Source organism: Saccopteryx bilineata, chromosome 2, assembly GCF_036850765.1.
Source record: "Saccopteryx bilineata isolate mSacBil1 chromosome 2, mSacBil1_pri_phased_curated, whole genome shotgun sequence".
Lineage (NCBI taxonomy): Eukaryota > Metazoa > Chordata > Mammalia > Chiroptera > Emballonuridae > Saccopteryx > Saccopteryx bilineata.
In genome coordinates this window covers 9,176,462-9,202,105 of record NC_089491.1, presented here as the reverse complement: position 1 = coordinate 9,202,105, position 25,644 = coordinate 9,176,462, and the positions used below count along the sequence as shown (strand labels likewise).

General features: G+C 53.1%; 1 protein-coding gene across 9 annotated transcripts in view; it reads left to right on the top strand.

The window, feature by feature from the left end:
• MVB12B (multivesicular body subunit 12B) overlaps positions 1–25,644 on the top strand; it is a 161,610-nt gene that overhangs the window by 113,938 nt on the left and 22,028 nt on the right. For all 9 annotated transcript variants that reach the window (XM_066256202.1, XM_066256194.1, XM_066256198.1 and 6 more), the window contains 2 exons: positions 22,659–22,714; positions 25,071–25,130. In XM_066256202.1, the coding sequence (XP_066112299.1) occupies positions 22,659–22,714; positions 25,071–25,130 (116 nt within the window). The remainder of the gene's footprint in view (positions 1–22,658; positions 22,715–25,070; positions 25,131–25,644) is intronic.

Genomic DNA, 25,644 nt, shown 5'->3' with positions numbered 1-25,644 from the left:
CCTTTCTTTCTCAGGCTGTTTGTCTGATAGACAGGCCCGACCTCCCTGGTTTCCTGTCATTAACGCGGTTTCGGATGAGAGTGAATATGCCCACAGCACCTCCTTGCTAAGGCTCATTTCCAGAGGAAGGCAGAGAGTCATTCTTCATAGTTAAAAGTAAGGACAGCCTATAATTTGGGCAAATTTAGCCACTTCCTACCTTTCCTGCTCAGAGACCTAGAAATATTTCTGAAAACTGGAAGGCTAGCCTGGGCCCGGTACACTCCCGTGGGCAGCTGTGTTCAGGCAAGGGTGACTGTTGTGTCATTACCTGCAATGTGAAGGACTGGGGTCTGTCCTCTCTTGACTATGTCCTCTGCTTCCATGAAGAAGCAAGTGACACCTGTGCCTGTCTTGGTTTTAGGAATAAGAGTTAATATTTATTGAGCAAAATTACTTTAATGTAGGAACTTATTTAATCCTTATAACCACCCAGGGAAGCATGTGGCGTTATAAATGAGGAACTGAGGTTCAGAGAGGCTCAGTGAGTTTCCCAGGGTCACACAGTAAATCATGACAATGCCCCCTGGGTGCCTCCATTGTGCCTTCCACAGAATCCTGTCATTGCCTTTCATGCTCTTCTGCTCCTAGTTTTAAGTTTCCTTCCCATTTCATAGACCCTACCTGCCATGATGGAAGTGCTGGGCCCTATCAGCCTGTACCCTCCAATCAGCCTGTCCCCTCAGCCTCCTGATATAGATGGCGTCAGAGCTGATGGTGAGGGCTCTGCAGTCTAGTTCACACCGCCATTTGGTCTCCCCTCTGGGGCGGCCGGGCCACGAGGCGGCTGTGGAGATGCACGGGCAGGGAGGCTCAGTGGGTGATGAGCGCCGCTGGTCACCGCGCTGTGTAGAGCAAAGACCCCCAGCCTCCCTGGGAGAGGAGGCCTGGCTCCCCAGGAGGCAGTGGACAAATTCCATTTCCTCTCATTAGGCGGCCTAACTGATGGCTAGCTGAGCTTGCAGATCTGTCCGGGGACTGGTGGACCCGCCGCTGGCTCCCACAGCAGCCTGGGAAGCCAGCCCCCATTGCGGTGGCACAGATGGCAGGCCCAAACGACAAAGTAAACTCCAATATGTCTTGGAGACATTGTCAGCCTGCAGCTTATTTGTCATGTCACAGCAGTCTCCTGGATCGGGGACACCCTCCCTCCCGGTCCTGCTCCCTCCCCTGGGTGAGGATTATTTACAGGAAACTGCTGATTATAGGGGTTGGAGGGAGGGCACAGAGACACAGGGTTTCTAGAACCCACATTGGTCATTTTCTATCATGTTTCAGAAGTGAATACTAATAGCAACAAACACTTAGCATTTATAGAGTGCCAGCCCCTGTTCTGAGCCCTTTCCCGGGCCATGTCCTCCACTCTCCTAACATCCCTAAGAGGTGCCATTAATCCCAGCGTACAGAGGCAGAGGCACAGAGAGCTTGGCTGACCTACGCACAGTCACACACAGCTCAGGAAGGCTGGTCCAGCATCTGCCCTTAACCTCCATGTTCTGCTGTCCAGGCTGTGGTCGAGCTGAAAGGGCACTTGTCCCTTGCTCAGGGCTGGCACCTGAGCAGGAGAAATGGCACCTGGGATCCAGGCAGCTCGGGCAGCTGAGAGTTCCCAGAGACATCCTGTGGGCCCTGTGGGTGTGGACCAGCTGCCCCTCTCAGCCTCAGATGGGGAGCACTAAAGCAGTCTCAACTGTCTGGCCTCCTCCCACTGGAAACAGGGCCCTGCGGTGACACACTGGGGCATTCGGGGCAGAAATGCCTGTGTCCATCCTGGGGTGGGGCCTAGCTCCTTGCTGGTGACACCTTTGCGTCTTTGGAAGGGCAGGAAGTAGAAGAGGAGCAAGAGGACTGGGAGGCTGAGGGTCCCCCGTCTGCTTTTAACCCCAAAACGGATCAGGAACCAGGCCCGTCACCACCTGAGGCTTGGTTTCCTCAATTGTAAGGACAGAAATGGAGGCAGAAAAAGCCATCTCAAAGCGTATAGCAGCGACTTAGTGAGACTGAGCTGGCGAGTGGCCCAGCCCACAGCAGGCTCCCCCTGCATAAAGTATCCGGCTGGGGAAACAGGAGGAGACTCGCTTCAAGGGACCCACCTGTCTGCACACTCCAGGGGAGGAGCTGACACATGGTGAGCACTAGTGTGGGCTGCTCTGAAAGCTAGCTGGCTGCCCGTCAGGCCAGTAGTGCTCCACAGAGAGGCCCAGAGCCCAGACCAGAGCCCAGACCAGAGCAGGGCTCTGAGGAAAGAAGGTTCAGTCAAGCCTGTACCCCCCACACACACAGAGGCAGTAGGAGTTCAAACATTCTGGGGGCAGGGGGCAAGGAAAGGAGCAAAGGGCCCCAGGGAGCTCCGGGGTGCGGCCGGCCTCGTCCCGGCCTTCCAGGGGTAGGAAGCGAGAACGGCGCAAGGCCGGGCCAGGTGCCCAAGACATGTCCTTTGAAAGGATCTGTTTCTCTTTCTGATTTAGCTTTAAAGATGCACAGGAACGCATAGCCTGTGGTCACAGGTAAGCAATGAAAAGCCAGGTGGCACATAAAGAGCGGATGAAGTAAGTTGTGTGATTGATCCTGAACTGTTTGCTGGGCCTGTGTGTAAATTCCATGCAGGTTGGTTGATTGAGGACACCTGGAATGTAGTGGGTTTGGCGGTTATGAAAGCCGCACTGCCTCATTCCTCAGCCGTCCTACCGGCTGTGCGGAGCTTATATGGGGAAAGCCCCGCTCCCAGCAACCTGCGTGAGTGTGCAAGGCAGGAGGCCGACCTGTCAAAGCCTCTTCAGACAGGTAACCAGCAGAGGCAACTTTTTCTCTAGTGGATGAAAAAAGGAAAGATGTTACCAAGTGCTCTGAGGATCTTCATTTTGTGTGGGCACACACTCAGGCATGCGCGCACACATGCTGATGCCTGCACACCCATGTGGCCACGCACACATGCAGGCTCGCACAGCACACACAACCAGGGCCCCAGGTAGAATACACATTGTGAAAAATGAAGCCAGCACAGTTCCTGGTATTGAGTCATAGGCCTTTCGGCCAATCATTTGTTAAACCCTGAGCCCTCCGCCCGGCTGGTCACTCTGCTTGGTCCTGGGCCATCAAAGGCAAAGAAGGCAGGCCCTGCCCTTGGCCATGAGAATACTTTCCCTGCAAGGCACCTCTTCTGGCCAGTACTCTGCTGCTGCATGTGGGGGCCGAATGGGCCCTGGGCGTGGCCCTGGGAGCCAGAGAAGCATGTTCCCCATTAGAGCACAGTCTGTTTGGTGATTTGGGGGGCAGCCGGCCTCCACAGGGCCCCCGGCTTGTTTGGCTGTACTGGAAGTTGGTTATTTTCCAAATATTGCTGGAAATAACAGGCCGCTCGCTGCTCGGCCTCTCTGCGTTGGGTTAATAAGTGGAAAGTGTTTCAACCAGCGGAGGAAAGAAAGAGCTGTCGGAACCAGTTTCTCCAGGCCTTTGCTCTCTGACGGATGTGCTCGGGTGTGGGGTGCGGGGCTGGGGGGTGAATTGGATTTGGGTGAGCCTTTCAGCTGAAGTAATTGGAATAGTAATTGAAATATCTTGGGGTGGGGGGGATTTCAAGAGTAATTGCTAACTGATACTGAGAAGGAAAGAGCTGTGAAACACTTAGCAACCTCGTAGGCCTTTCTTCTCCAGCCATTTCTGCACATTGCAGGACAATTCTTTCTCTGGGACAAGTGACCTGCTGATATTGGGGGTGGGGGGAGGGGGCTATAGCAGTGGTCCCCAACCCCCGGGCCGCGGACTGGTACCCGTCCCTGGGCCATTTGGTACTGGTCCGCAGAGAAAGAATAAATAACTTACATTATTTCTGTTTTATTTATATTTGTCTGATTGATGTTTTATTTTAAAAAATGACCAGACTCCCTCTGTTACATCTGTCTAAGACTCACTCTTGACGCTCGTCTCGGTCATGTGATACATTTTTCTGTCCCACCCTAAAGGCCAGTCCGTGAAAATATTTTCTGACATTAAACCGGTCCATGGCCCAAAAAAGGTTGGGGACCACTGGGCTATAGGACAATGTGGTTTCATTTTAAATGCCCTGGAGTCAAGTCCCAGGTCTGCCCCTAAGAGAGGTCACTCCCTTTGCTCAAAGCTTCAGGGTCAGTCTCCTGTCCGGTGGGGTTGGTGGGGAGACTCCATAAAGAAAGGACACACTGAAAGTGCCTTGTCAGCCATAAGATGCATGAAAATGACAAAATCTCCTTTCCTCAACTCAGCAGGTTTTTACTGTGCACCTATTTTTGCCTCTGTTGGTGTCATATACACAAACCCCATGAAGGTGCCACCTCCCCAGGAGCTCTCCCCAGAGTAGCTGGTCCTCGGCATCCTGGCCACTGGGCAGCTCGGGCAGCAAGCCTGGTGATGAGCAGAGAGAGGGGAGGGATGCCAGCAGGGTGGAGTGGCCGGGCCTGGCGCGGGCAGGACCGGGACTCGGGTGCTCCGAGGTGTGGTAGCGGAGTCACCATTTGCCCTTGCTACCTTGAGGTTGGAAGTTTGTCGCTATTTCCTCTCCACGCAGACTTTGAAAGACCCTCCCCATTCCACTGGCCCTCATGTCCCCTGGTGCCTCGTGGAAAAGGTGGTTGGTCACGCAGGCTTGGCCTCTGCTCACCTACAAGGCTCAGGCGGTTTCTTCCTTGTTGCCATGGCACCTGTTCCCATACCAGGTGTCCACGCATCTCACACATGTGCATGCATCCCACACATATGCACGCATCCCACACCTGTGTACGAATCCCACGTACGTGCACGCATCCCACGCATATACATGCATCACACACACACACACACACACACACACACACACACACACACGGCTCCCCTTCTCTCTGAGTCATCATTACCAATCCGGTTGCCATCCAGGCCTGGGGTGAGGGTTCATCAGGCCCTGACTGAGCAAAGGACCCTGAGAGAGAGAAAGTGACTGTCTCGTCCACCAGGAAGAGCTGAGAGAGAGAGAGGAACACAGAGTCTGCCTCCAAGTGCGTGCCACCCACTACCCATTAGCACCTTCCTCTGGTCCCTTCAGCAGTTAGAAACCATCTCTCTCTACTGAGAACTAGCCTTCCTGCTTTAATTTTCCAACTTCAAAGATTACTTTCGAAATAAAGTTTTTCCAGTGAAATTCCAAAGGTTTTACACATGTGTGAAAGGCGGAGTCCAGCTATTAAAATGTGTTTGCTCTGCCCCTCGGTCCCCCCAACTACAAAGGTTCCACGCCCGCCAGGACTTTGTCCTCCAATATTATCCCAGCTCCCTCACCCCCACGCAGCATGCCGCTCAGCGCTCCCTCCACCGCCCTCCCTCCCCCCACTCCCTGCCCCAGTCTGATTTTGGTTCAGCTAAAGCGTAGTGGGGCAAAGGAGATTTCTATTGCTGGAAGACATTTCCGTGCTTGGGCACTGTTCACACTCTGCAGCTGCTCCCAGGAGCCCCAGCCTCTGTAACTGTGAGAGCCACCACGGCCTGGGACTGCAAATGGACCGGGTGGCCCCAGTCTTCGCCAAAGGAATTTTTTTATTTTACTTTTCTATTATAGTTTGCGTTCAACATTTTTTTGTATTAGTTTCAGGTGTACCACAGGGATTTAAGAGTAAGAATAAGTCTGCAGTGGCTGGAGGTGTGGGCATGGGGGGGGGCTACATATCACTAGCCCCACAAAGACCCAACTGAATAATCGGAGTGGGGGTGAAATTCCAAGTTTCCAACGCTTCATGTTACTGCTTAGCTATTGTGAGTGATTTTAGAACAATCAACTTTGATAAGCCATCTTGAAAATCTCTTCCCAGTCAGGTAACCAGGCCATAAATGTTTTTGTAGGATAATTCCCCAAGATAGTCCCAAAGGCTCAAATTTAAAAACAGTTCTTTGGCACGTAATTCCTCCCTCCAAATGTAGCCACGTAAAAGTGAAACATTTTGATGAACCTGTGGAACTAATGATTCTATAAATAAAAATCGACGTCATTTATAAGTTATTTAAATAAATTTTGTCACTAAAATAAATTCCTCCATATATTACATCACTGTTAATAATTTTAACTGTGAGTTTGTTTATGTAAAAAAGAGTTGGGCCGAGGCTCAGGGTTTCTCTCATGAGGCTGTCGGTGGGCTTGGCTAAGGGTCCCGTTTCTGCCCCTACAGCTCCCACCTCGGGGTGTTCCAGGTGTTGGCACAAGCCTGGCTGAGCAGTAAAGACAGCAGCACAGTAGGGAGGACAAGGGTCAGCTGTTCTCAGGCCACCCTAACTCGGAAGCTTCCTTTTCTCCCCGGAAATGAGGTTTGGAAAGGCTTCGTCTTCCGACAGAGGCTGGTTTCATCTGCCTCGGGCACTGGTCGGTCGGGTCACCATTCTCCTCCACCGCTGTCCGAGGCTGCCCGGGATTGCTTCCCCAGTGTGGGCTGCTGGGGCCCTTCTCCATCATCCACTTATAAAAAAACAGGCGAAAGGCCTCCTGAAATTCTCAAACCACCTTTACTCTTGGAAGTGTTCCCGGGGCTCCCCGCTTTTCCTGAACCACCGAGAATCCAGTGCTTCCTGCTTACATCCTCACACAGGTTAACTGCCGCTTCCCGGCCGGGCCGCTGTCCTGCGTCAGAGCCCTGGCCTGGCCATACCACGCCACGCTGGCGAATCCCCCGCTCTTCCTTCCACGCCGTGGCTCGGGGGACACGGGGGCTCATTCCGCGCAGAGCAGGCCCAGCTGGGCCTCCCGCATTCCACTCTGTAATTGATCCCAGACTCCTTCCGCACCCCCCCCCCCCCAGCTACACCTTTATTTTCTTAGACCTCTGTGACTTCCTCTTCCCTCCCAGCACCAGCGCTTGGCTCTTTGGTGGGTTCAATTTTTAAAGAAACGATCACTTCGAGAAAATGACTGCTTTTGTAGGAGGAAACTGGGGAGCAGCCCGTTTAGGCTGAAATTCAGGTGCTGTGTGTCTGTTGGGCTTCCTGGCCGGCCAGACACCCCTCTCACAGCATTCCAGTTTGACAGATGACAAAATGACAAATTATTTCATGTGCTGACCTTCAGGAATTGCAGCAATAATGGACTCGAGGAATGTAACCTTCTCAAGTACCAAAGGAGAGCCTGTTTCAGGCTTAAGGATGCAGCCCCCTCTACTTCTGCCTCCTCTGCGTTTCCGCGTCCCTCCAACGGCCCTCGGGCAGACTGAACATAGCGGGGAGGTGTCCCGCCTCATTCAATGCAGGAGGACCGCTGTGCAGAGTAGCCCCCTGCTCCTGCCTCATTCAATGGGGGAGGGACACGCGTGCAGAGTAGCACCCCAGCACCTCCTGGCCGTGTGGGCTTTACAGGCAGAAGAACATTGAAAGCCACCTTGTTTTCACAACCTTAAGCGAAAATGAAATCATGATCTGGCATGTGTCCAACCTGGGTGAACACGCGCTGAGCCCCAATCTTGAGGCAGGCCCTGTCCGCCAACACTGAACAATGAAAACAAGCCAAAAGGTGTGCTCTCCCAGTGTGCCTGTCACAGGACGACGTGGGAATCCCTTCACAGTGAGGACTGTTAATGCCCCATGTCCTCCGAGAACCCAGACCGCAGCCCTGAGCCTTCCCCCACCGACAGGCAGCCTTTCGCCCTGGGTTCTGGGGTCCCATCCTGGCTTCCGCTCAGACGGTTTTTCCACTGACCTAGTAAATGATTACATAGCAGTCAGGAGACCCATATTCAACACCCGGTTCTGTTACTGGCCCACTGGGTTGCCTTAAGCAAGCCAGTAAACCTCTGAGCTCGAGTGTCGTCATTTTGAAACTAGAACAGGGTCAGCCCCATGGGCACAGGGCAGAAACAAGGATAAAGGAGATCATGGGTGTTCAGCTGTCTGGAAAAGGTAGGAGGCACCACCGGTGTGCTCTCTGGGGCTCTTGTAACACCCCTCTCTGAGTTAGGTCTCTCATTCTAAGCGGCCCCCTACCCGGCCACGCCCTCACTCCACACTGGCCTACCTGTGGGATTTGTTTCCCCTGAAGGGTCTGGGTTCTCCACCACCACCAAAATTTATGTAATATTCCCTGGAGCTTTAAAGAAAGTGTGTTCCGGATAGTCCCCTCCTAATTTGTTACCTTGTTGCCGTGCCCTGAAAGCCGCATGGCAGAGAAGCCACGTGGATATGTCTTTTTACATCATCGTTAGGCTCCACGGAAATGCATCCTTTCCCTCTTGGTTCTCACTACAGGTTCCCTTTAAAAGTTTCAGGGAAGATTTTCAAGGGCCTTGAAGTCATTACTCGGAGAGGGAAAGAAAAGTTTAAGGAGAAAAGGCAAGAATCCATTGCAAATTAGAAATACGTTCCTTAGCTTTAAAACGTGAAGAGCTCGATCTGAGTTTGGTAGAGAGCGGAAAAGCCTCCGGATTCCAGAAAAGACAGCCATAAGTTTTCTGAATTTATCCTCTTGTCTTCTGCTATTAAAGGTAAAAACCATAGAAACCCTGACTAGTCAAAAAACTCACTGCAGATAAAGACAAACCACGGGCCTATCTGGGTTCCTTTCATCTTGTGAGTTCTAGAGGCTCAGTCCATGGAAGGTCTGGCCCGAAGAAATTCCCAGGGTTAGGTTAGAAGTGATCGGTGATCAGTTCATGGGCAGAGAGCCCGGTTGTGCATGGGCACTGCTGTTCCTTGACATCCTGCCTGAGACAGTGTACAGCCCAGCCTCCTCAGCGGCACAGACATGGTAACCCGTGCTGGCCTCCCTTTGCCTGAGGCCTGCTCCCGTGCCTCTCTCAGCCATAGACAGCTGGTCCCATTGGCCGCACGGGGTTGTGACCCAGGGAAGGGTCTATCAGCACAGTGCCTGGCACAAAGTCCAAGGCTTTGACCAAGTGGCAGCCGTCCCTGGCCCTGCAGCACTGCCTGCCTCTGCGTGGTTAGTCCTATGGGTTATGCAGAGTCCTGTCTGTGCAGAAAAGCTTCATAGAACTGTACCCATGAGGCCCTGGCAGTCACTTGGACCATGAGTCCCTCTGACTCCAGGCTCAGAGCGGAGGTTCTCATGGTGCCGTGGTCCCGGAGTTTCCCAGCCAAAGTCTCCAAGGTTTGGGGCTGGGGGGTTGCGTCTTTAACGAGCATCCCAGGCGATTCTGACATTCTGGGAAGCTTGAGAAGCTGTGGTTTGGGGAGAAAGGAAGTGTCTTCTGGAGTGTGGGGCCCGCTTTGAAGATCCGCCTTTACAGCACTAAGGTCCAGCTGGCTAGTCCCCTTCCTCACCTCCCTCCCGTCGGGACCGACCCCTTTCCCACAGGGGTGCCATTGTCATCTTGAGGGACAAGCTTGCTCTGCAGAGAGAGGACTGGACAGTCAGAGCTGATTTTTGGTGAGCTGTCTTCATCAGAGGTGGGGCCCTGGGTTTGGGTGGTCTGCCTGGACTTTTCGTGTGGGGCTCCCATTTGAAACCGCCAATCTTTCCTGCCCTGGGGCACCTCAGTCACAGCGGCTCTGGAGGGTGCTTCCTCGGCCCTTTGAGGGGCCCCCTCAAACTCTCCCCAATGAATCTGCGATCCACCCCATAGCCTCTAAACTTGGCCCGATTCCACCCAGCACGTCGGCTTGCTGAGACCCTGCTCACTGGGCAGGGACCAGCACCCACCACTGCGTCATGAGGTAGGCCCTGGGCGGAGGCAGCTTGAGCTCCCGCTGTGCTGCCACTGGCTGGAGCTGTCCTTGTGAAAGTCATGGGCAGTTGGGCTGGTGTCTCCACCCGAAAACAGAAGGCAGTCCACAGAATAGGCCAGCAGACTTCTGGCTGGGACCTGCCCATGTCCTTTGACTTGTTTATCCTCAGAATTATAGCACCCCTCTGTCGTCACTCGGCTGCGTTTTCAGTTGTGCCAGTGTGGGCCCCAAGCGTTCTCTCCTGTGCCTTACTGTGGCAGCAGCTGCTGGTGCTCCGTCTCTTCGCAGATCTTCTGTAGGAGGAGAGGGCCGGGAGGAATGTGGAGCCAGGAGCGGCCAGGCAGCTGACGTCAGGGCCAGAGGGGTGGCGTCCCCGCTGGTGTCCAGGGCAGTGGAGGAAGGAGGGGGAGGAGGACCAGGTTCCGGAGAGATCTCTGGATAGAATTAAGAGTCATCGTAGAGGCATAGGGAAGAATTAGGCTTCCTGGGTTTAATTCTGCCTCTGTTTCTGGTGGCTGTGTGTCCCTGGGCAAGTTGCTTAACTGCTCTTTGCCTGAGTGTCCTCTGTAAAACAGGGATGACGATGATGATGGTGCATACATACCTCCCTCCCTCGTGGGATTAACGTGGGAGATCAGTCAGCATGCAGAGAGCACTAGGCCAGGGTCTGCCACAGAGTAGGAGTTCAAATAAGTGTGAACTGCCACTGCAACTGCCCTCTGTGGGGTTTGAAGGCCTGGTAACCAGTAGGTATGGGGACAAGTCCTGGTTGCTCCAGGTCCCTCAATTGGATATCCAAGTGGGTGGTAGAGTTACGCCCTGGGATCAGGAAAACAGGAAGCGTGTAAGGGAGGAGAAGTCCACCCTTCCCTCTGCAGAGAGGACAGGAACAAAGCCTTGCTGCCTTTTCTGTTTTCTCGAGTGGGTCTGTGCCTGTGCCCCACGCACAGCCCTGCAGGCTGGGGCTCTGCAGGCTTCGTCATCTGTTGTCTTTGAATGACACTGCTGGGGTGTATGTAGTTTGTATAGATCCCCAAGTTTGTAATTAAAACAATCAAGAAACAATTTTCACTATATATATAGAAAAGAAGAGCTGAACAGGAAGTCTCTTTCAAGCAGACGTTGGGCTGTGAGCCACGTAGAAACATTATTTTGTCCTCAATTCAGCACAGTCATCTCAAGACTTGAAAGAAGCTAAAGGAACATCTTTTCTACTAACCCAGCGGTTTTTAGCACCTAATATCATTTCACATTTAAAGGTGACAGCAATATCTTTAACGTTTTTCTATTGGATTAATAACGTTTAATGTTCAAAGCAATAAAGCGAAATGTTTTCGTGAGGGTGCTTTATATCACTAGTGAAGATTCAAGTAAAAAAAATAATAATAAAAGACCACACATACAAAGTAATAGACGATGAGAGCCGCACCCTCAAAAGGCGTGGAGGCGGATCTGCAGCCGTGGATGTGCTGGGCTCAGGCCCACCCCGAGGGGCACCGGGAGGGGCTGCGTGCTCCTGGCAGTGAGCTCTGGGGCCCTCGCCCGCTCCCCAGCCATTCATCTCCACCCAGCAGTGGAATATGACAATGTTAGCATTTTTCATTTCCCTGACGTTACCATTAATAAAGCAATGATCCAAAAGGGGCTTTGCTGAGTCTGTTCTTTATGCTCCCATCACTCACGACTAGATAATTTCACACAGGATCGTTTTAAAATTAAATGACGATAAAAACGCTCTGCTGTTCTGTGTTCACCAGTTCATAGAAGTCTATCAAGTCATTAATGTGTCATGACAAACTGCTCGATGGATACAAGAGTAATTAATTATTTGAATAAATAACAAGTTGAACTTGGGGCTTTGAACCACAATGACACACGCATCCCATTAAGGGCACCCTGGAACCCTGTCCAGGCGCGGGTAGAAAGCATGGCAGTGCAGGCCAGGGTGCTGGGGATGATGAGAAAGAAGTTCATCAACACCGGGTGATCTTTATAAGAAGAAAGCTGAAGTGTCACATCTCCGTGCCCACTCGGAGTTCGGTGTGAAAAGTTCGCCGGCAGCGGCCATTTCAAGAGACACTTGATCAGTGATGATTTCAGGGAACAATTATACAGATTTTCATAATTACCATTAATCTTTGCATATTTTTCAAGATAATTACAGCAATTATTACTTAGATTCCTCTTTTATATGCCCATTGTGGAAAGGAACAAGTGCTTATTATACTGGATAGTTCAAGAGAACCTGGGATTAAAATTCTTTGTCATCTCTGTGCTTGTTAATTTCAACTCATGTTGCCTCTGAAAGTTCATCAGCTCTAGGAATTGGAGGAATATTAGCAGGCTCTATTATTAAGTCTTGAGGTTAAGCTTAGAGTGTGGTGAGTGGATGGCTGAATTGTTCATCTGTGGGACCGCTGAGTTCGGCTGGAATTACTGTCAGGTGGCGGGAGATGCCCTTGACAGGTACGGTCGGAGACGGGCGGCAGCATCCCGCCTCTTTTTCCTGATAGACTTACAGAGCAAACTAAAGACCAATATTTAGAGAGTACATTTGGGTGACATGCCCTTTAAAGGTTAATATTAAATCTGAAATCTGGGTAATTTATGGCAGCGAACCTCACAGACACAGCAGCCAGAGTGAAGGAGGCACCCTCCCTGGTCTTTGCAGATCAGAGCCGGTGTCGTGTCAGACATCAGCAGCCCCTTTGTCCTCCCATCACCACAGTCCCGAGAGTGTGCCCGTCAGAGCTGAGTTTCAGAGGGTGATATTCTGCTTCCACGAGAAACCACTTACACGGGAGAAAGTTTCTTGCAAATTCTACCCGTGTGTGTCCAGCGTGTGTACTGGTGTTTCCCATCCCAACCACGGTGGTGAAATCTGCAGCCCCCTGTCATTCCTTACCCTCTGTGGGGGGCCGTCGGAGCCCACCCACCTCAGCCCGTGCGCGAGGCCCAGCTTCGTCAACGGGGAGGATGGCCAGGCTTTTGATTTTGAACTGGGAAGTCCAGTACGTGAGCTTTCTATGAAGCAAGGGAAATGTGAGACATAGAAATGGCTTTTTTCCTCTTCAGAGTGTTAGTTTTATTGATAAGTCGTGGCCTGGTTCAAATGCACACAAGCAGGGCGGCCATCCAGAAACCGAGCTGGGTATAGGTGGCTGCCGGACTTCATCTCCCATCCAAGTACTAACCAGGCCTGACCCTGCTTAGCTTCCGAGATCAGACGAGATCCGGCGCGTTCAGGGTGGTATGGCCATAGACGGGACTTCGTCTCTATGTGCGGGTCCCTCTTGATCTGGCCCAGGTCTGTCACCATGACTGGTCTTTCAGAATCACCCGGCAGCCCCAGGCAGGCAGGAGCCCAGGCTCCACCCCGTGCTCTCTCGGGCCTGTGGGGCCTGAGCGCTGCTATCTCATCCTGCATTCTCACCTCCACTTGGGGCTGCCCAGCTCCTGGGGACCCCGCTAAAACAGGTCAGGAGCTCTCTGTGCTGTGGTAACAAAATGTCACATTTTATACCACTTTTCACCTATGGACAGTCTCTCTTCAAATCTTTAATGAAATTTGTAGCAAGCCTATACCCTTCCAGTGTGCACAGTGCTTCTGCCCACTGCCCCGTTGCTCAGGCACTTGGCCAAGTAAACAAGTGGTTAGAGGTCTACTCATTGATCATGCAATCAGAAGGAAAGGAGTTGGAATGTCCCCTTTTCACAGAATCCTAAAGATTTCACGTTACAAAACACAGCTTTCTTCCAGACGGGCTGCCACGCCCCTCTACCTTGCAGGCCCCTCGGCCAGCCTGGAGCTGCAATGGAGGAGGGCGGCAGGGCACGTGATGAGAGCCCAACAGGGGGAATAGACTGCTGAGTCAGTGAGCACTAGGACCCCTGATTGGATGAGTGCTAGGACCCCTGATTGGATGAGTGCTAGGACCCCTGATTGGATGAGTGCTTGGACCCCTGATTGGATGAGCGGTAGCTTGGGAGATGCCTCAAAGGGGTAACGTTTCAGCCGGTTCGGGGTTTCCGGAGCGGGAATGGGCTCTCCAGGCTGAACCCATAGCGAGAAGAGGGGCATATCACATATAGATAGAATGCACGGCTGGGTCAGAAAAGGAGGCGTGGGTCGGGGTAGCTAGGTCCTCAGGTGTGGGAGCAGGGTGTGGGGGGAGAGGAGGGGAAGTGTTCACAAAGCCAGGCTGCAGCCAACCTGTGAGGGCCTGGACTGTGGCATTTAGACGTCACCCTGTAAACTTCAGGAAACAGTTGAAGTGTTTAAGGCAGGCGTCCCCAAACTAGTGGCCGCATGCAGCCCCCTGAGGCCATTTACCCGCCCCCGCCGCACTTCTGGAAGGGGCACCTCTTTCATTGGTGGTCAGTGAGAGGAGCACTGTATGTGGTGGCCCTCCAACAGTCTGAGGGACAGTGAACTGGCCCCCTGTGTAAAAAGTTTGGGGACCCCTGGTTTAAGGAAAGGAAGGTACAAGGAGAAAGACCTATATTTGGAAGCTGACTGCAGAGGTTTCTGAGGTGGGCACACTGTCTTGGCCACGAGTGGCGTTTCCCCAGTGGAGTGATCGCTCCTCAACCCCTGCCAGGCCCAGGTCACTTCCGTTCACGTCCTGCCCAGTGGGACACACTCTCTGCTCCCGCCCTTAGGTGACTTCCTCCTGTCAGGTAGGAAGGCGTTCCCACCTCATCCTTCGGTGGTGGGGACACAATGGTTTTTTATCTTTACGTTGCACAAAATGCAGTTGGTCTCCACCCCAAGCCTTTAAGTACTTGAAACGTTTTAAAAAGCACTTCTATAGCGCAGTGAGATGTTCTTGTTCCTGTTTGCGGAGTTTCTCGTGGGCGTAGAGTATGGGCAGCTGCTTGTGGCCCAGCTCTCTGGACTCCCACCCTCCTGGCTCCCACAGCTCAATAGACCCCACCACCACCAAGCCCATGGGAGGCAGGGGTTCTGCTGCAAAGCCCATGCTCCCTACCCCAGCCCACACCCTTCCGGGACTGCCCTTCCGGGACTGTCCCCCCAGGACACTGGGACTGTGGTGAGTGGCCCACGTGATGAAAGTGACAGTCACTGGTAGGCATTTTGTGTACAGATGGGGGGACCGAGAAATGTGGGTGGAGGAGGACTTCCTAATTGCCCATGCCGAAGAGAATCTTAGAGAATATTCGTTTGTGGTGTGAGGACACCTTTACCAGCATGGCATTTCCTGCTGACCTCACACCAGGGGCAGTTTTCTTCACTTTGCTTCTGGGGTTCTTTTCTAGGGGACATTAAGCAGCCTGGGCCCACCTGGGGCCTTGCTCCTACCATCAGACTTGCCCTGTACCCTGGAAAGGGCAGACACCTGGGACAGCTGTGGTCCAGGGCACCCCTGACGCCCTCCTGGGCAGGCCTTACTTCCACCTCTTAGCAAGCCTTTGGGCTGAGACTCGCAGCCCGCAGCCCACATAATGTAATGCAGCTGCACTTACGTTTTTATGTAAAAGAAGGTAAAAGGTCTACCTCCTTAGAAAAGCATTGCCCTCTAGTGCAGTCATAGTAATAATAATAATGACAGTTATTGAGCAGCTAGTTTGTACCTGGGGCTTTCTGTTTTTATCTCTTCTAAATGTCTCAGCCATCCAGGTAGTATTCTCCTTCCTGCTACAGTTGAGGAAAGAGAGGTACAGAGATTAAATGCTTGTCCTAAATCAGGGGATGGGGGAGGACCTGATTATAATCCATGTCTGGAAGGAGCGCTGGCCACTTGCTTGGTGAGAAGCAGCCACAGCTGCTGTGTGCTGTGCCGGCCCTTCCGCGGTTGCCCATTGGCCCCCTCCGCGGTGCTGCAGAGTGGGCACGATTACCCTTCTTTGACAGATGGAAGCCTGAAACGCAGAGGCTAAGTGGCTCGCCCAGAGCCCCACGGCCAGCCCGTGGCTGCGCTCACGCGTGTCTGACTCCGGCACCCACTCCTTCTTCCCCACGGGGGACGCCTCCCATGGGCGAGACTCAGGAGGCTCTCGACATGGCTGATAAATCACTCTGTTTGGCTTATGAATAACATGGCAGAACAAATTACCTTGGGGATCTAGAAGGAAGTTGGTTGGCCTTGTGTAAACTCAATTGGAATGTCACTGAGTAGACAGCTCTGGAGGCCTCTACAAACATCTTCCAAGAAATATCCCCCAAGCGAAATCACCAAGAACGCACAACTGTGCTTGGTGTTTTGGTTTGCAAATGAGTTTTGAGAAATGGCCCTGAGATCTTGAGTTGTTGGCATTGTTCCTATACAAATTGCGAAGGCCGACTGTCTGCAGCCCGGAGCGGAGCAGGCACACGGGTGCGAGGCCGCCCACCGCCCCGCTGCGCTCAGTGGTGTTCTGGGGATGACTGCCTGCCCGTGGCACGTTGTTCACGGCCGTCTCTGCAAGTACTTCTGAGCGCCATGACTCAAGTTCACTTAGCACCATGTGGCAACTGTAAGCAGATAACAATCTAGATGCTGGTAATGGAGTCTTTTATTTTTTAATTTTTACATTTTCTACCACATCATTTTGTGACTCTGCCATGTGTGTTGAAATTAATGCATGTGTTAATTGGAATATATTTTTGTTAAGATGTCAGTGAGGAAAGGGATTGGAGCAACTGTAAGTCTCCACAACTGTGAGTGATGGTGTGGCCCTGGGTCCGGAGCCCCTGGGAGTGGGTCAGCAGTGGATTTGGATTGAGCCTGCAGAAATCCACGGGTGTGTGGAGGGGAAAATCCCGGGACGGCTCTGCGGGACTGCGTTGGCAGGTAAAATTCTAGTTCTCATGTGAAGGAGGATGCTGGAGCTATAACCCTACGCCGTAGCCAGGAGAGTTCCGCAGGTCGTGGCGGGGCCATCTGCACAGCACAAGCCCAAGGTGCGTCCAATGAAATACAGCATGCGCACCGGACTTCTCCCCCAGGAACAGCAAAGGCAGGGGTTGAAGTCAGTTGGGGGAAAAAAATCACCCGCCATCACTCTTTCCTTCTGTAAAACGGGGTGGTATTCGTACAGTAGCAGATGGGAGCTCTGTTTGTTTAGGACATGCAGATTCTGTAAGCATTGGCAGTTCTCTGGATGCGCCGTGCCTGGCTGTGAAAGGACCAGTTGAATGAGCTCATTGTTTCCTGGTTTTCTTCTTTAATGTATTTTACAAACACTCCGGTGACAGGCCTGACACGCTGATTTCCACATCCTCGCACTTCAGTTTGGGATTACAGCATTAATAACAGAGTTCCGTGCGTCATGCCACTTTTAAGCATGATCGTTATGATAAAGGGCATATACTTAATTACAGGCCTGCTTAATTACAGCTCTGCTGAAGCTCGTTTGTTTGGGAGAATGCTAATTGTGCCACGGAGCCTGTGGCTCTTCCTTGCTTTCATCTGCTGTAGGTTGTGCTCCGTGCCAGTGGATCAGCGTTTTGTTAAAACTGCCACCAAAAAGAAAATTTTAAAAAGGAAAAGAGGGAAACAGTGGTTTAGCCCTGGGACTGAAAGAAAACCTGCCTGTCGACGTTTCCCTTCGCCCTCTGCCCCACAGCATCCCCCCGAGAGAGTGCTGCGCTAACCCCTTGTTACGGACAGGGTCACTGAGGCTCAGGGAGTCGATGCGGCCTGCTGGGCCACACATCTGCCACCTGCAGAGTTGGAGTGGAGGCCTAGGTCAGTTGACCACCCCCAGCATGTCCTCCCCCTCACCCCTGCCCCCACCCCCACCTTCCGCATCACGCTGGACTCTGGGCTCGAATCCTGGCTCCCTCACGCTGCATAACTCCTCTGAGCCTCAGTTTCCCTAAGTATAACCTGCATGTGATCGTGCTGAGGGCTATTTCATGCAGTCACTACCTAGTCTGTGGTCAGTCCGTGTGGGTTTCCTTTCCTTCCTTCTCTTGTGTGCCACGGGGCTAGGAGGGAGGCTGTGTTCCCTCTGAGCTTGAAGGGGTCCAGGGGACTGCTTGTGCCCCAGGAATGCCGCTCTGGCCCCCAAGAGGAAAGGACAGGCTCTGTCCCTGCTTCTGGGTCGTGACCACTGACTGGTCAGGCCATGTCTACATGAGAACCACCATACAGACCCCAGGCCAACTGGGCAAGCAGGCTGGGGGTGAAGATACAACCCCCGATGGTGCTCTGTAAGAGCAGGAACTCTTCACTCGTGGCTCTCACTCCAGCTGCCCTGTTGAGTGTCACTCTGAGGAGGACTTGGCAATAGACGATGCTCAAACGAGTGTCAGTCCTGGTGTAAGAGCAGTGAGGACAAAGCACTGGCTCTCCTAGGGAAGAAAGAAGGGAAGGAAGGTAGGGACATGGCTCTCCCACGAGCAGCCAGGGTGGAGGTGATTTATGAACACGCTTTTGGAACACAAGAAAACCTGTGCTGTTGATTTGAAGAATTATGTTTGGCAAACCTCTAGATATTTTAAAATATGGAAAGGCTGCCCAGATAAGGAGAGTAGAAATGAATGTTACGGAATTAGAAGGGGATTTAGCAGTCCCACAGATCAGCTTTGTACCCAACACACAGAATGCCTCCCCAGCTCCCAGCTCCCTAGCACGTGGCCGCCTGCTGGACTCTCGGCATCCAGCTCTGCTGGCCCTTTCTCACGTCTCCCCAGAGGAGGGCAGCTCTTCCCTCGGCGCCCTCCCCCACCTCTCAAGTCCTCTCCTACCGGACCAGAGCCCCCATGTGCTGACACAGCGCTGGGCTCTGGGGTCCCAGGTGGGGACAACAAGGAACCAAAATGGACAGGATTATGCTTTTTTGGAGCATCCGGCCTGATGGCTTCCTCTCCTTGCCTCGTGTGGTCTGGCTTCAGGGCCCTGGGCCTCCTGGGCCTCCTGGGAAGCTGCCCGACAAGGCTCAGTCCCGGCACTGAACCCCAGCAGGGCTGTAGCCCGTGCTTTACAGTAGCCTCCTGCCCCCTTCTTAAATGGTGAAATCACATTATTCAACTACACACAAATCTCTGTATCTTCTGCTATTACTCCACATCTCTTTCCTTCCATCTAATACGGCTGATTTTTGGACCTCAAGTACGGGGTTTAACGTGGACCTTTAGTCAATTCCATCCGTTCTGTTTAGCCCAACTTTTTGAGATCTTTATTGGATTTCTCTCTATTACCAGTTTGTAGACTGTCCTCCCTGGCCCCTCAACAGCCACATATTAGAAAAGCATACTCTGCCCATCTTCATCGAAGTAATTGGGCAACCTACAGAGAGGTCGCTCAAAGTCTACATCAGTCTACTACTCAGCTACTTGGGCATGTAGTCGGACCAGTTAGGGATTCCCCTACCCCTAACACTGTCCAGCCGTACTTATCTGTCCTATCCTTATCCTCATGGGAAACACGAGATATTTTGTCAAATGCTTGGTTAAAATCCATGTTCTTTCAGCCTATCATAATCTTTGACATATTCGATTTTTTGCATAAATTGTTGGCCGGCAGATTATCTGTCTAGCAAACCTTCACTGGCTCTTGAGGACTGGATGAAAGCGCCATTCCCTGTGAGTGGGCCCCGTTCTCAGATTCCCACCCACAGGAGCCTGTGGACCCGCTGTCTTTCTCTGAGCTTGTTTGCTCAGTGAATATGAAGAGCATCTGGCTGAGCCTGCTTTTCGATCATGAACACTAAGATAAAGTGGAATTGTCCCAAATACCCTCGCTGCTCCCCACACAGCTCCCTCGGGTGATCCCACAGGGGTATCGCTGCTGGCCTTCTGTCGTCAGCCTCCTCTGGGCTCTGTGAAGAAATTGCAGTTGAACCTACATGAGAACCAGGAGGCGTGCCTTGGCCAAGCACCATAGTTGCTCACCTGGGGGGTTAGCCCTTGCTCAGCCCAACAACTGTCCCCCCCTCCCGGGTTCTCCAGGTGTGGGAGCAGGGACGTCACCCTGGAAGGGGTGCACGGTGGGGAAGGCCCTCTGGGGGGCGCGATCTGCTTCCTTTGGCCTCTCTTAGAAGCTACAAATGGGCCTTTGAAAATGCTGTAAATGTATGTACATATATGTATACACGTGTGTAATAGATATATAAAAATATACATTGCATATTACATAAGTATAATATAAAATAGATATGATACAGTATATATTTATCTGTGTAAAAGTTTTTTGTATTATATATAATATGATACATATGTACATAAGAATGTTCTCACAACATATGTTGACATTTAGATAGAAACAACCTTGACCAGGGAGAAGGAGTTTGTCTCCATATATGAATAGGAACCCCCAAACACTAATACGGTCTTTAAAACACCAAAGGCAGAATCCCTAGGAAAGGGGTGATCGGGGTTCTCAGCTTGGTCGTGTGTGCTGAAGATGTGCTGTCTACAATCTGTCCCCGGGCAGTCAGAGGGCACACTTCCTGAGCACAGTGCCATCGGGCATGAGGGCGGTCTGCCCTGGGCCCTGCCGTTGGTCTAGGAGGCAGAGAGAGGCCGGGAAAGGCGTGTGTGCGCAGATAGGTGTACAGAGAGCAGAGTGGCACGGCCGTGCCAGGTGACAACAGTGGGCTTTGGGAATTTAAAGGAGGGGTAAAGTAGGCTGTGGCTTCTAGTGCTGGCCCTGGAGTAGCCAGGAGGGTGGTGGCACGGTAAGGGTGAGAGAGAAAGCCACGGAAAAGCAGGTGCGGGGAGAAGGCGGTGGGTCTGAGTTCGGTCTGTGCAAGCACACAGGCACTTCCTGGCCCCGGGCCTGATCAGAAGAACTTAGAGAAGGGCCCCCAGGAGATGGGGTCAGGATAGTGGTGGTCAAAGCCTTGAAGGGCCCTGGTGTGAAAGAAGTAGATTTGTGTTCAGAAATCCCACGGATACTTAAGGGACTTTGGGGTCCCTGCTTGCTACCTGTGTGACCTTGGCAGACTTTGAGCTCTCTGAGCCTGTGATCCCCGATCTGTGAAGGGATTGGAAATGCAAGTGCCACGCGCCCACCTTTCTCCGTGGCTAAGGAAGGGGTAGGAAGTCACAGCGCCGTGGGGTCGGCATATCCACGTTGGGCAGACAGTGCAGGAGCCGGGCAGGAAGCACGGCCTCTTCTCAGTGGGACCTGGTCCTGCCCCTCTCTGGAAGTCACGGTGGCTGCTCACTGGGTTTCCAGTGGTAAATGAACGTGCACTCGTGGGTGCTGAGATCCACTGGCATGGCTGAGTGTGACATCCTGTATAAGAGGACTTGGGGCTATCCCCCTCCTTCCTGGGGAAGTGTGGCAGTGTGCACAGCCCTTAGCCAATCTGCGTCCGGCAGTCAGGGCAGCTCGCGGGGGCCCCCTGTGAGGGACGACTGCAGGTGTCTGTACGGGCCGGTGGCCACGCTTTAGACAGCAGCCTTCCCAAGAAAGGAGGAGGTGTCCGGTGCAGCTGCTGGGCCAGCTGTGTGGGTTCTTTTTCTTTGGACTTACCCAAGAAAGTTTCCATTTTTTTCTTCCCTGAAAATAGATTATAAACCTAAAGTGAGCCATTAGCTCATATGGCTGATTAGAGAGGATTTGTCCCAGATTTCTTAACTTTTATTTCCTTTTTCTGCTGCCCTTCTTTCTGCACCTGTGACTCTTCTTTCTGAGGACTAAGACAAAATTGCCTGCCACATGTATACCAGAGAGGTCCCCATTTCAGATACTGGGGGAAGCAAAGGGCACATTTCCCAGGAAAATGACTCACCACGTCTTTGTTCTGTCACTTCATTTCTTCCCAAAAACCACAATTTACCAGAAAACCAGTCTACCCTCGGGGTGAGGCCCCCATGCCGACTGCTGGACTACAGGTCCCGGCCCAAGTGGCTGGGACCAGAGAGGGGGGCAGCCTCCGCCCACTCCCGACCGTGCTGGGCCCTGACCAAGAAGCCAGGCCCCAGGACTCTCCTTGGGCTGCAAGCTTCACACAGGACATACCCCGCGTCCCATTCTGTCAGATGTGACGTCACCGTGCCACGGTGTACGGCACTGACACGTTTCAGTCCTCCCCTGACACTGTAACTCACAAAGTGCACTTGTCCTGGGAGGGAACATGCCAGCAGAGGGAACATGCCACGCAGGCTCGGGCCAAAACCAGCGCCGGGTCGTGGTTTTCCCCATGTGACTTTGATGGCAATGACATGGGGACACAGTGGGTAGAGGGCACCACTCATGCGCGCACACATGCATGCACCCACCCACACACACACGCACACGCACACACACGCATGCACCCACCCCTGTACACCAGCCCCCCCCTCCCTGTTTGTGTTTGGAGATCTGTCCTTACCCTTTCTCTTGTGTCCTGTTAAAACCGAGCAGGTTGGAAGCCTTGAGTCAGCCCGGGAGGCCCGGGACGGAGGCCGAGGTCACAAAGCCGGCGGTGCAGCCCCGCAGCTGCTCTGTGCTGGGTGCTGGGCGGGTGCTGCCCACACCGCCAGCTCACACCCACCTCTACTGCAGGCCGTGTGTCCTCCTTTGAAATATAACTTAAACTCGTCCAAAGCCACGGCCAGGATTCAAACCCAGTCTCTCTGACCCCAAAATCACTCTTTCCTCCAACCTAGACCTCTCCCATGAGCCCGACAGCCTGGGATGTGATACTCTCAGTCGAGAGGGTGTCTGAGGCACCCCTGCTGCCCTCCTCACGAGCGCAGCTCGCTCCCCTCTGTCCTGTGGCAGCCCCTCCATGGCCCCTACTGCTTCCAGGGCGGGCACTGGGACCTTCCCTGCTCCCACAGCTCTTACCCACACAACGGCCTGCTCTTCAGGGGATGTGCGGAGCACCCGCCTTCCATATCCTGGGCAGGTGTGTTCCCAGGAGCAGGATGGTACCTGTCGCATGCCCCACTCACCTGCGTGCAGGTCAGCTGGATCCAGCCACCAACTGGCTTGTACTGTGTATGTCGATGTCTCAATTACTGAACATGGATGGTGTCTATAGTGCCATTTTCTCTTTTTTTTCTTCTTTTGCAGCAATGGATGGTGTGCCTTTTATGATATCAGAGAAGTTTTCTTGTGTCCCAGAAAGTGTAAGTTTTTGCATGGTTTCCCTTCCCTTCCATCACCCCCAGCCTGAGCTCCCTCCTCCCAGCGGCATGTGGGGTCTCCTGGTGGCCCTCACACCCTGCCCCCATTAGAATGATTTCTGCTGGAGTATCCCTGCAGCCAGCGACAGGCTGCCTGTGCGCTGGAAGCAGCGAGGCCCCTCTGAGCCCTTCAGCTAGAGCCGCCGGTGGTAGGTACGAGAACGTTTGGAAGCAGAGGGAGCGAGAGAGTCTAGCGAACTCAGACGCAGCCGAGCCTTTTTGTTTCAGTGTGATGGTTAGTTGGACTGAACTTCATTTGGTTTCCAAGTTCAGTTTAAATTTTGTTCTTTTTTCATTTAGCAGTGAAGGTGTCCTCCAGAAGGAGGCAGCTTCAGGTTTCTGTGTTAGCTGCTGCATCTCCCTCTGAGCGAACCGCGCTCTCTGCTCCGACTTGGAGGCCCCCGTGTGACTGGGCTGGCCCTGTGTGCAGTCTCCTGGTGGTGGGTTTCCCACGATGCATGTGAGCAGATGGAGGCCCGAGCCAGCCCCGAGCCATCTTTGGTGACAGAGGCACTGAATAAGTTGGTTGGACCTCAAGGCCACCACTCAGACCCCGAGAGGCGCCCACCACACAGGGCGTTGGGACACTGTAGGACCCCGCCTGGCGCCCCTGGCCTCAGGTGATGCCTGCCCTCCAGGATGGCGGTGGCCTGGCCCATGCTGGCTCAATAGACTTGTTTCTGGGTTTTTTTATCCTTTCTGAAGAAGTTTACTTTGAGCAGCTAATAAACGTGAAGGCCCTGGTTTGGGCACCAGCTAAAGAACCCTCCAGTGTTTTTCTTGGATCCAGCGTAAAACCACCCGGCTTGCGATTTGACCTGCTCTGTAGTTTCCATTTTCATGAAATATAATAGGCCTCCTCTGAACCCTTCTGGTAAGCAGCTTAATCTTGAAAAATGCTCCTGACGTGACATGCGGAGCATGAGTAACTTCAGCCGACTCCACTTGGCCGCGTTGCCATGGAGACGCTGGCGCCTCTCCTGCCAGCTCCCTCCGCGAGGCTGTTCTGTCCTGCGCACCAGCTCCAGTCGGGAAAGTTTAGTGGGGCAGTTAGGGCCTAATGATACAACAGCTGGACCTCTGCTGGATCCTGGGCAGCTCGGGCACGCAGCCCCGTGCTCGCACCACTCGGGCTGGCAGCAGGCGAGAGCCAAACTGTTTCCTGGCTACTGGCAGCGCGGCCCCGGGAGCTGAGTGCCTAATTTGGTGGCCCTGTCCCAAGATCGCCCTCACTAATGTGCTGCTCCGGGGCGCTGCCGACTCAGCAAGTGCTGGGGCCACGCAGGCTCGGGCCAAACCCGGTGCCAAGGGCTTCCCTGCGCTGTTCTCATTTAGTCCTCCCCCGCAGCCAGGCCAGGGGGCCGCCCACGCTGCTTTTTAACAGGAGAGGAAATGATGAAGTGATTTAACCTGCGCCTGCTTAATGAGGACGCGCCGGCCGGTTTTGAATCTGGGCCCTTGGCCTCAGAATCTGGCCCCTTCTCCCTGGCCTTACAGGAGACCCCCCGCTGGCCTGGCTCAGGCTCCACCCCACGTCCGGGCTGCAGTTCAGAACCGTGGAGGCCCGGGGTTCTGCGGGAGACTCTCGGGTTTCACTTGCTCATCCCCTGCTGCTGGCTGCTGGCCTGGGCTGTGGAGGCTGGGCCAGTGCCCTTGTGGGAAAAGCCAGCATTTTTAAGTAAAAAGGTCCCCATCTGAAGGAACTTATAGAAATACCCATCAAAATGCAGTATTATACTCACCACCATTGATTTCGTAAATGATCATTGATGGACAGGTATTTAATTCACCTGCATTTTCAAAGACCTAGACACCCCTCCCCCTCAGCTCCTTCCCTGGATGCCTGGGAGTCCTGGATAGGAGGTTTGCTGTCTGATTCCTGGGACCCCCCAGGCCATTCGCCGCTTGGAGACCGCAGTCAGGGCCGCCTCTGGTGACGCCTGGGGCAGCCCCAGCCCCACGGCTGCAGGAAGAAAGCAAACCAGCTAGCTCTTCACATGGGCAGGGAACAGAGAGACAGGGAAGTTCCTGGGGACAGTCACTGTCATTCAGGACAGCCTGGCCCTCCTGGGTGCGGAAGACAGATGACTAAGCAGGGGTCTCTAGCAGGAGGGACCAACCCCAAGGACAGCGGGTGTTCTGGAAGTGTGCTCCTGGTCCACGTACCTTCCCTAATCGCCGCAGGGTCACACCGACGGGTTTGCGTGGAAAGGGTGGTTTGAGTTTCACGCTGTTATGCATGAAAGCCAATGTGAGGAGCGTTTTCCAGCCCTTGAAAAAGATGACTTCATATTTTCAGATGCAGCCCTTTGATCTGCTGGGAATCACCATCAAATCTCTGGCGGAAATTGAGAAAGAGGTAAGTGAGGACGGGGAAGAGGGCCCGGGCCATCGCTCACTCAGCCGGGGTCTGTCCTGTCACTGGTCCCAGGTGTGGGCTGCCCTTCTGAGACAGACACTCCATTCCACTCAACTTGACTGCCTGCAAACAGCTCACTTTCAATGTGTTTATTACTTCAGGTCAGACACGACCAGCACCTCCTTGTCTTCTCTAAGTCAGAAGGTTCTAAGGGACAGATGGAAAAATCAATTGCTTTATTATTATATTTTTTAATGTCTCAGCTTAAAGAAGGTGGAGGTTGGGGGGTGGGCGTGGAGTCGACTCTTCTGCCCCCTTCTGCTTTATGACATGCCACCAGTAGGGGGTTTGGGACATGTCCCAGCCTCTGTGTGATTCAGAGGGTCGGGACACACTCCACTGTACGTGGTAAGCCAGACCCCATTTGGTGGCCTGATTCTAAATCGTTCGGTTGTTTTTCCTAATAAAAAGAAGGAAATCCAAGGCAGGGGTGCGTGCGGCGACTCGAGAGAGA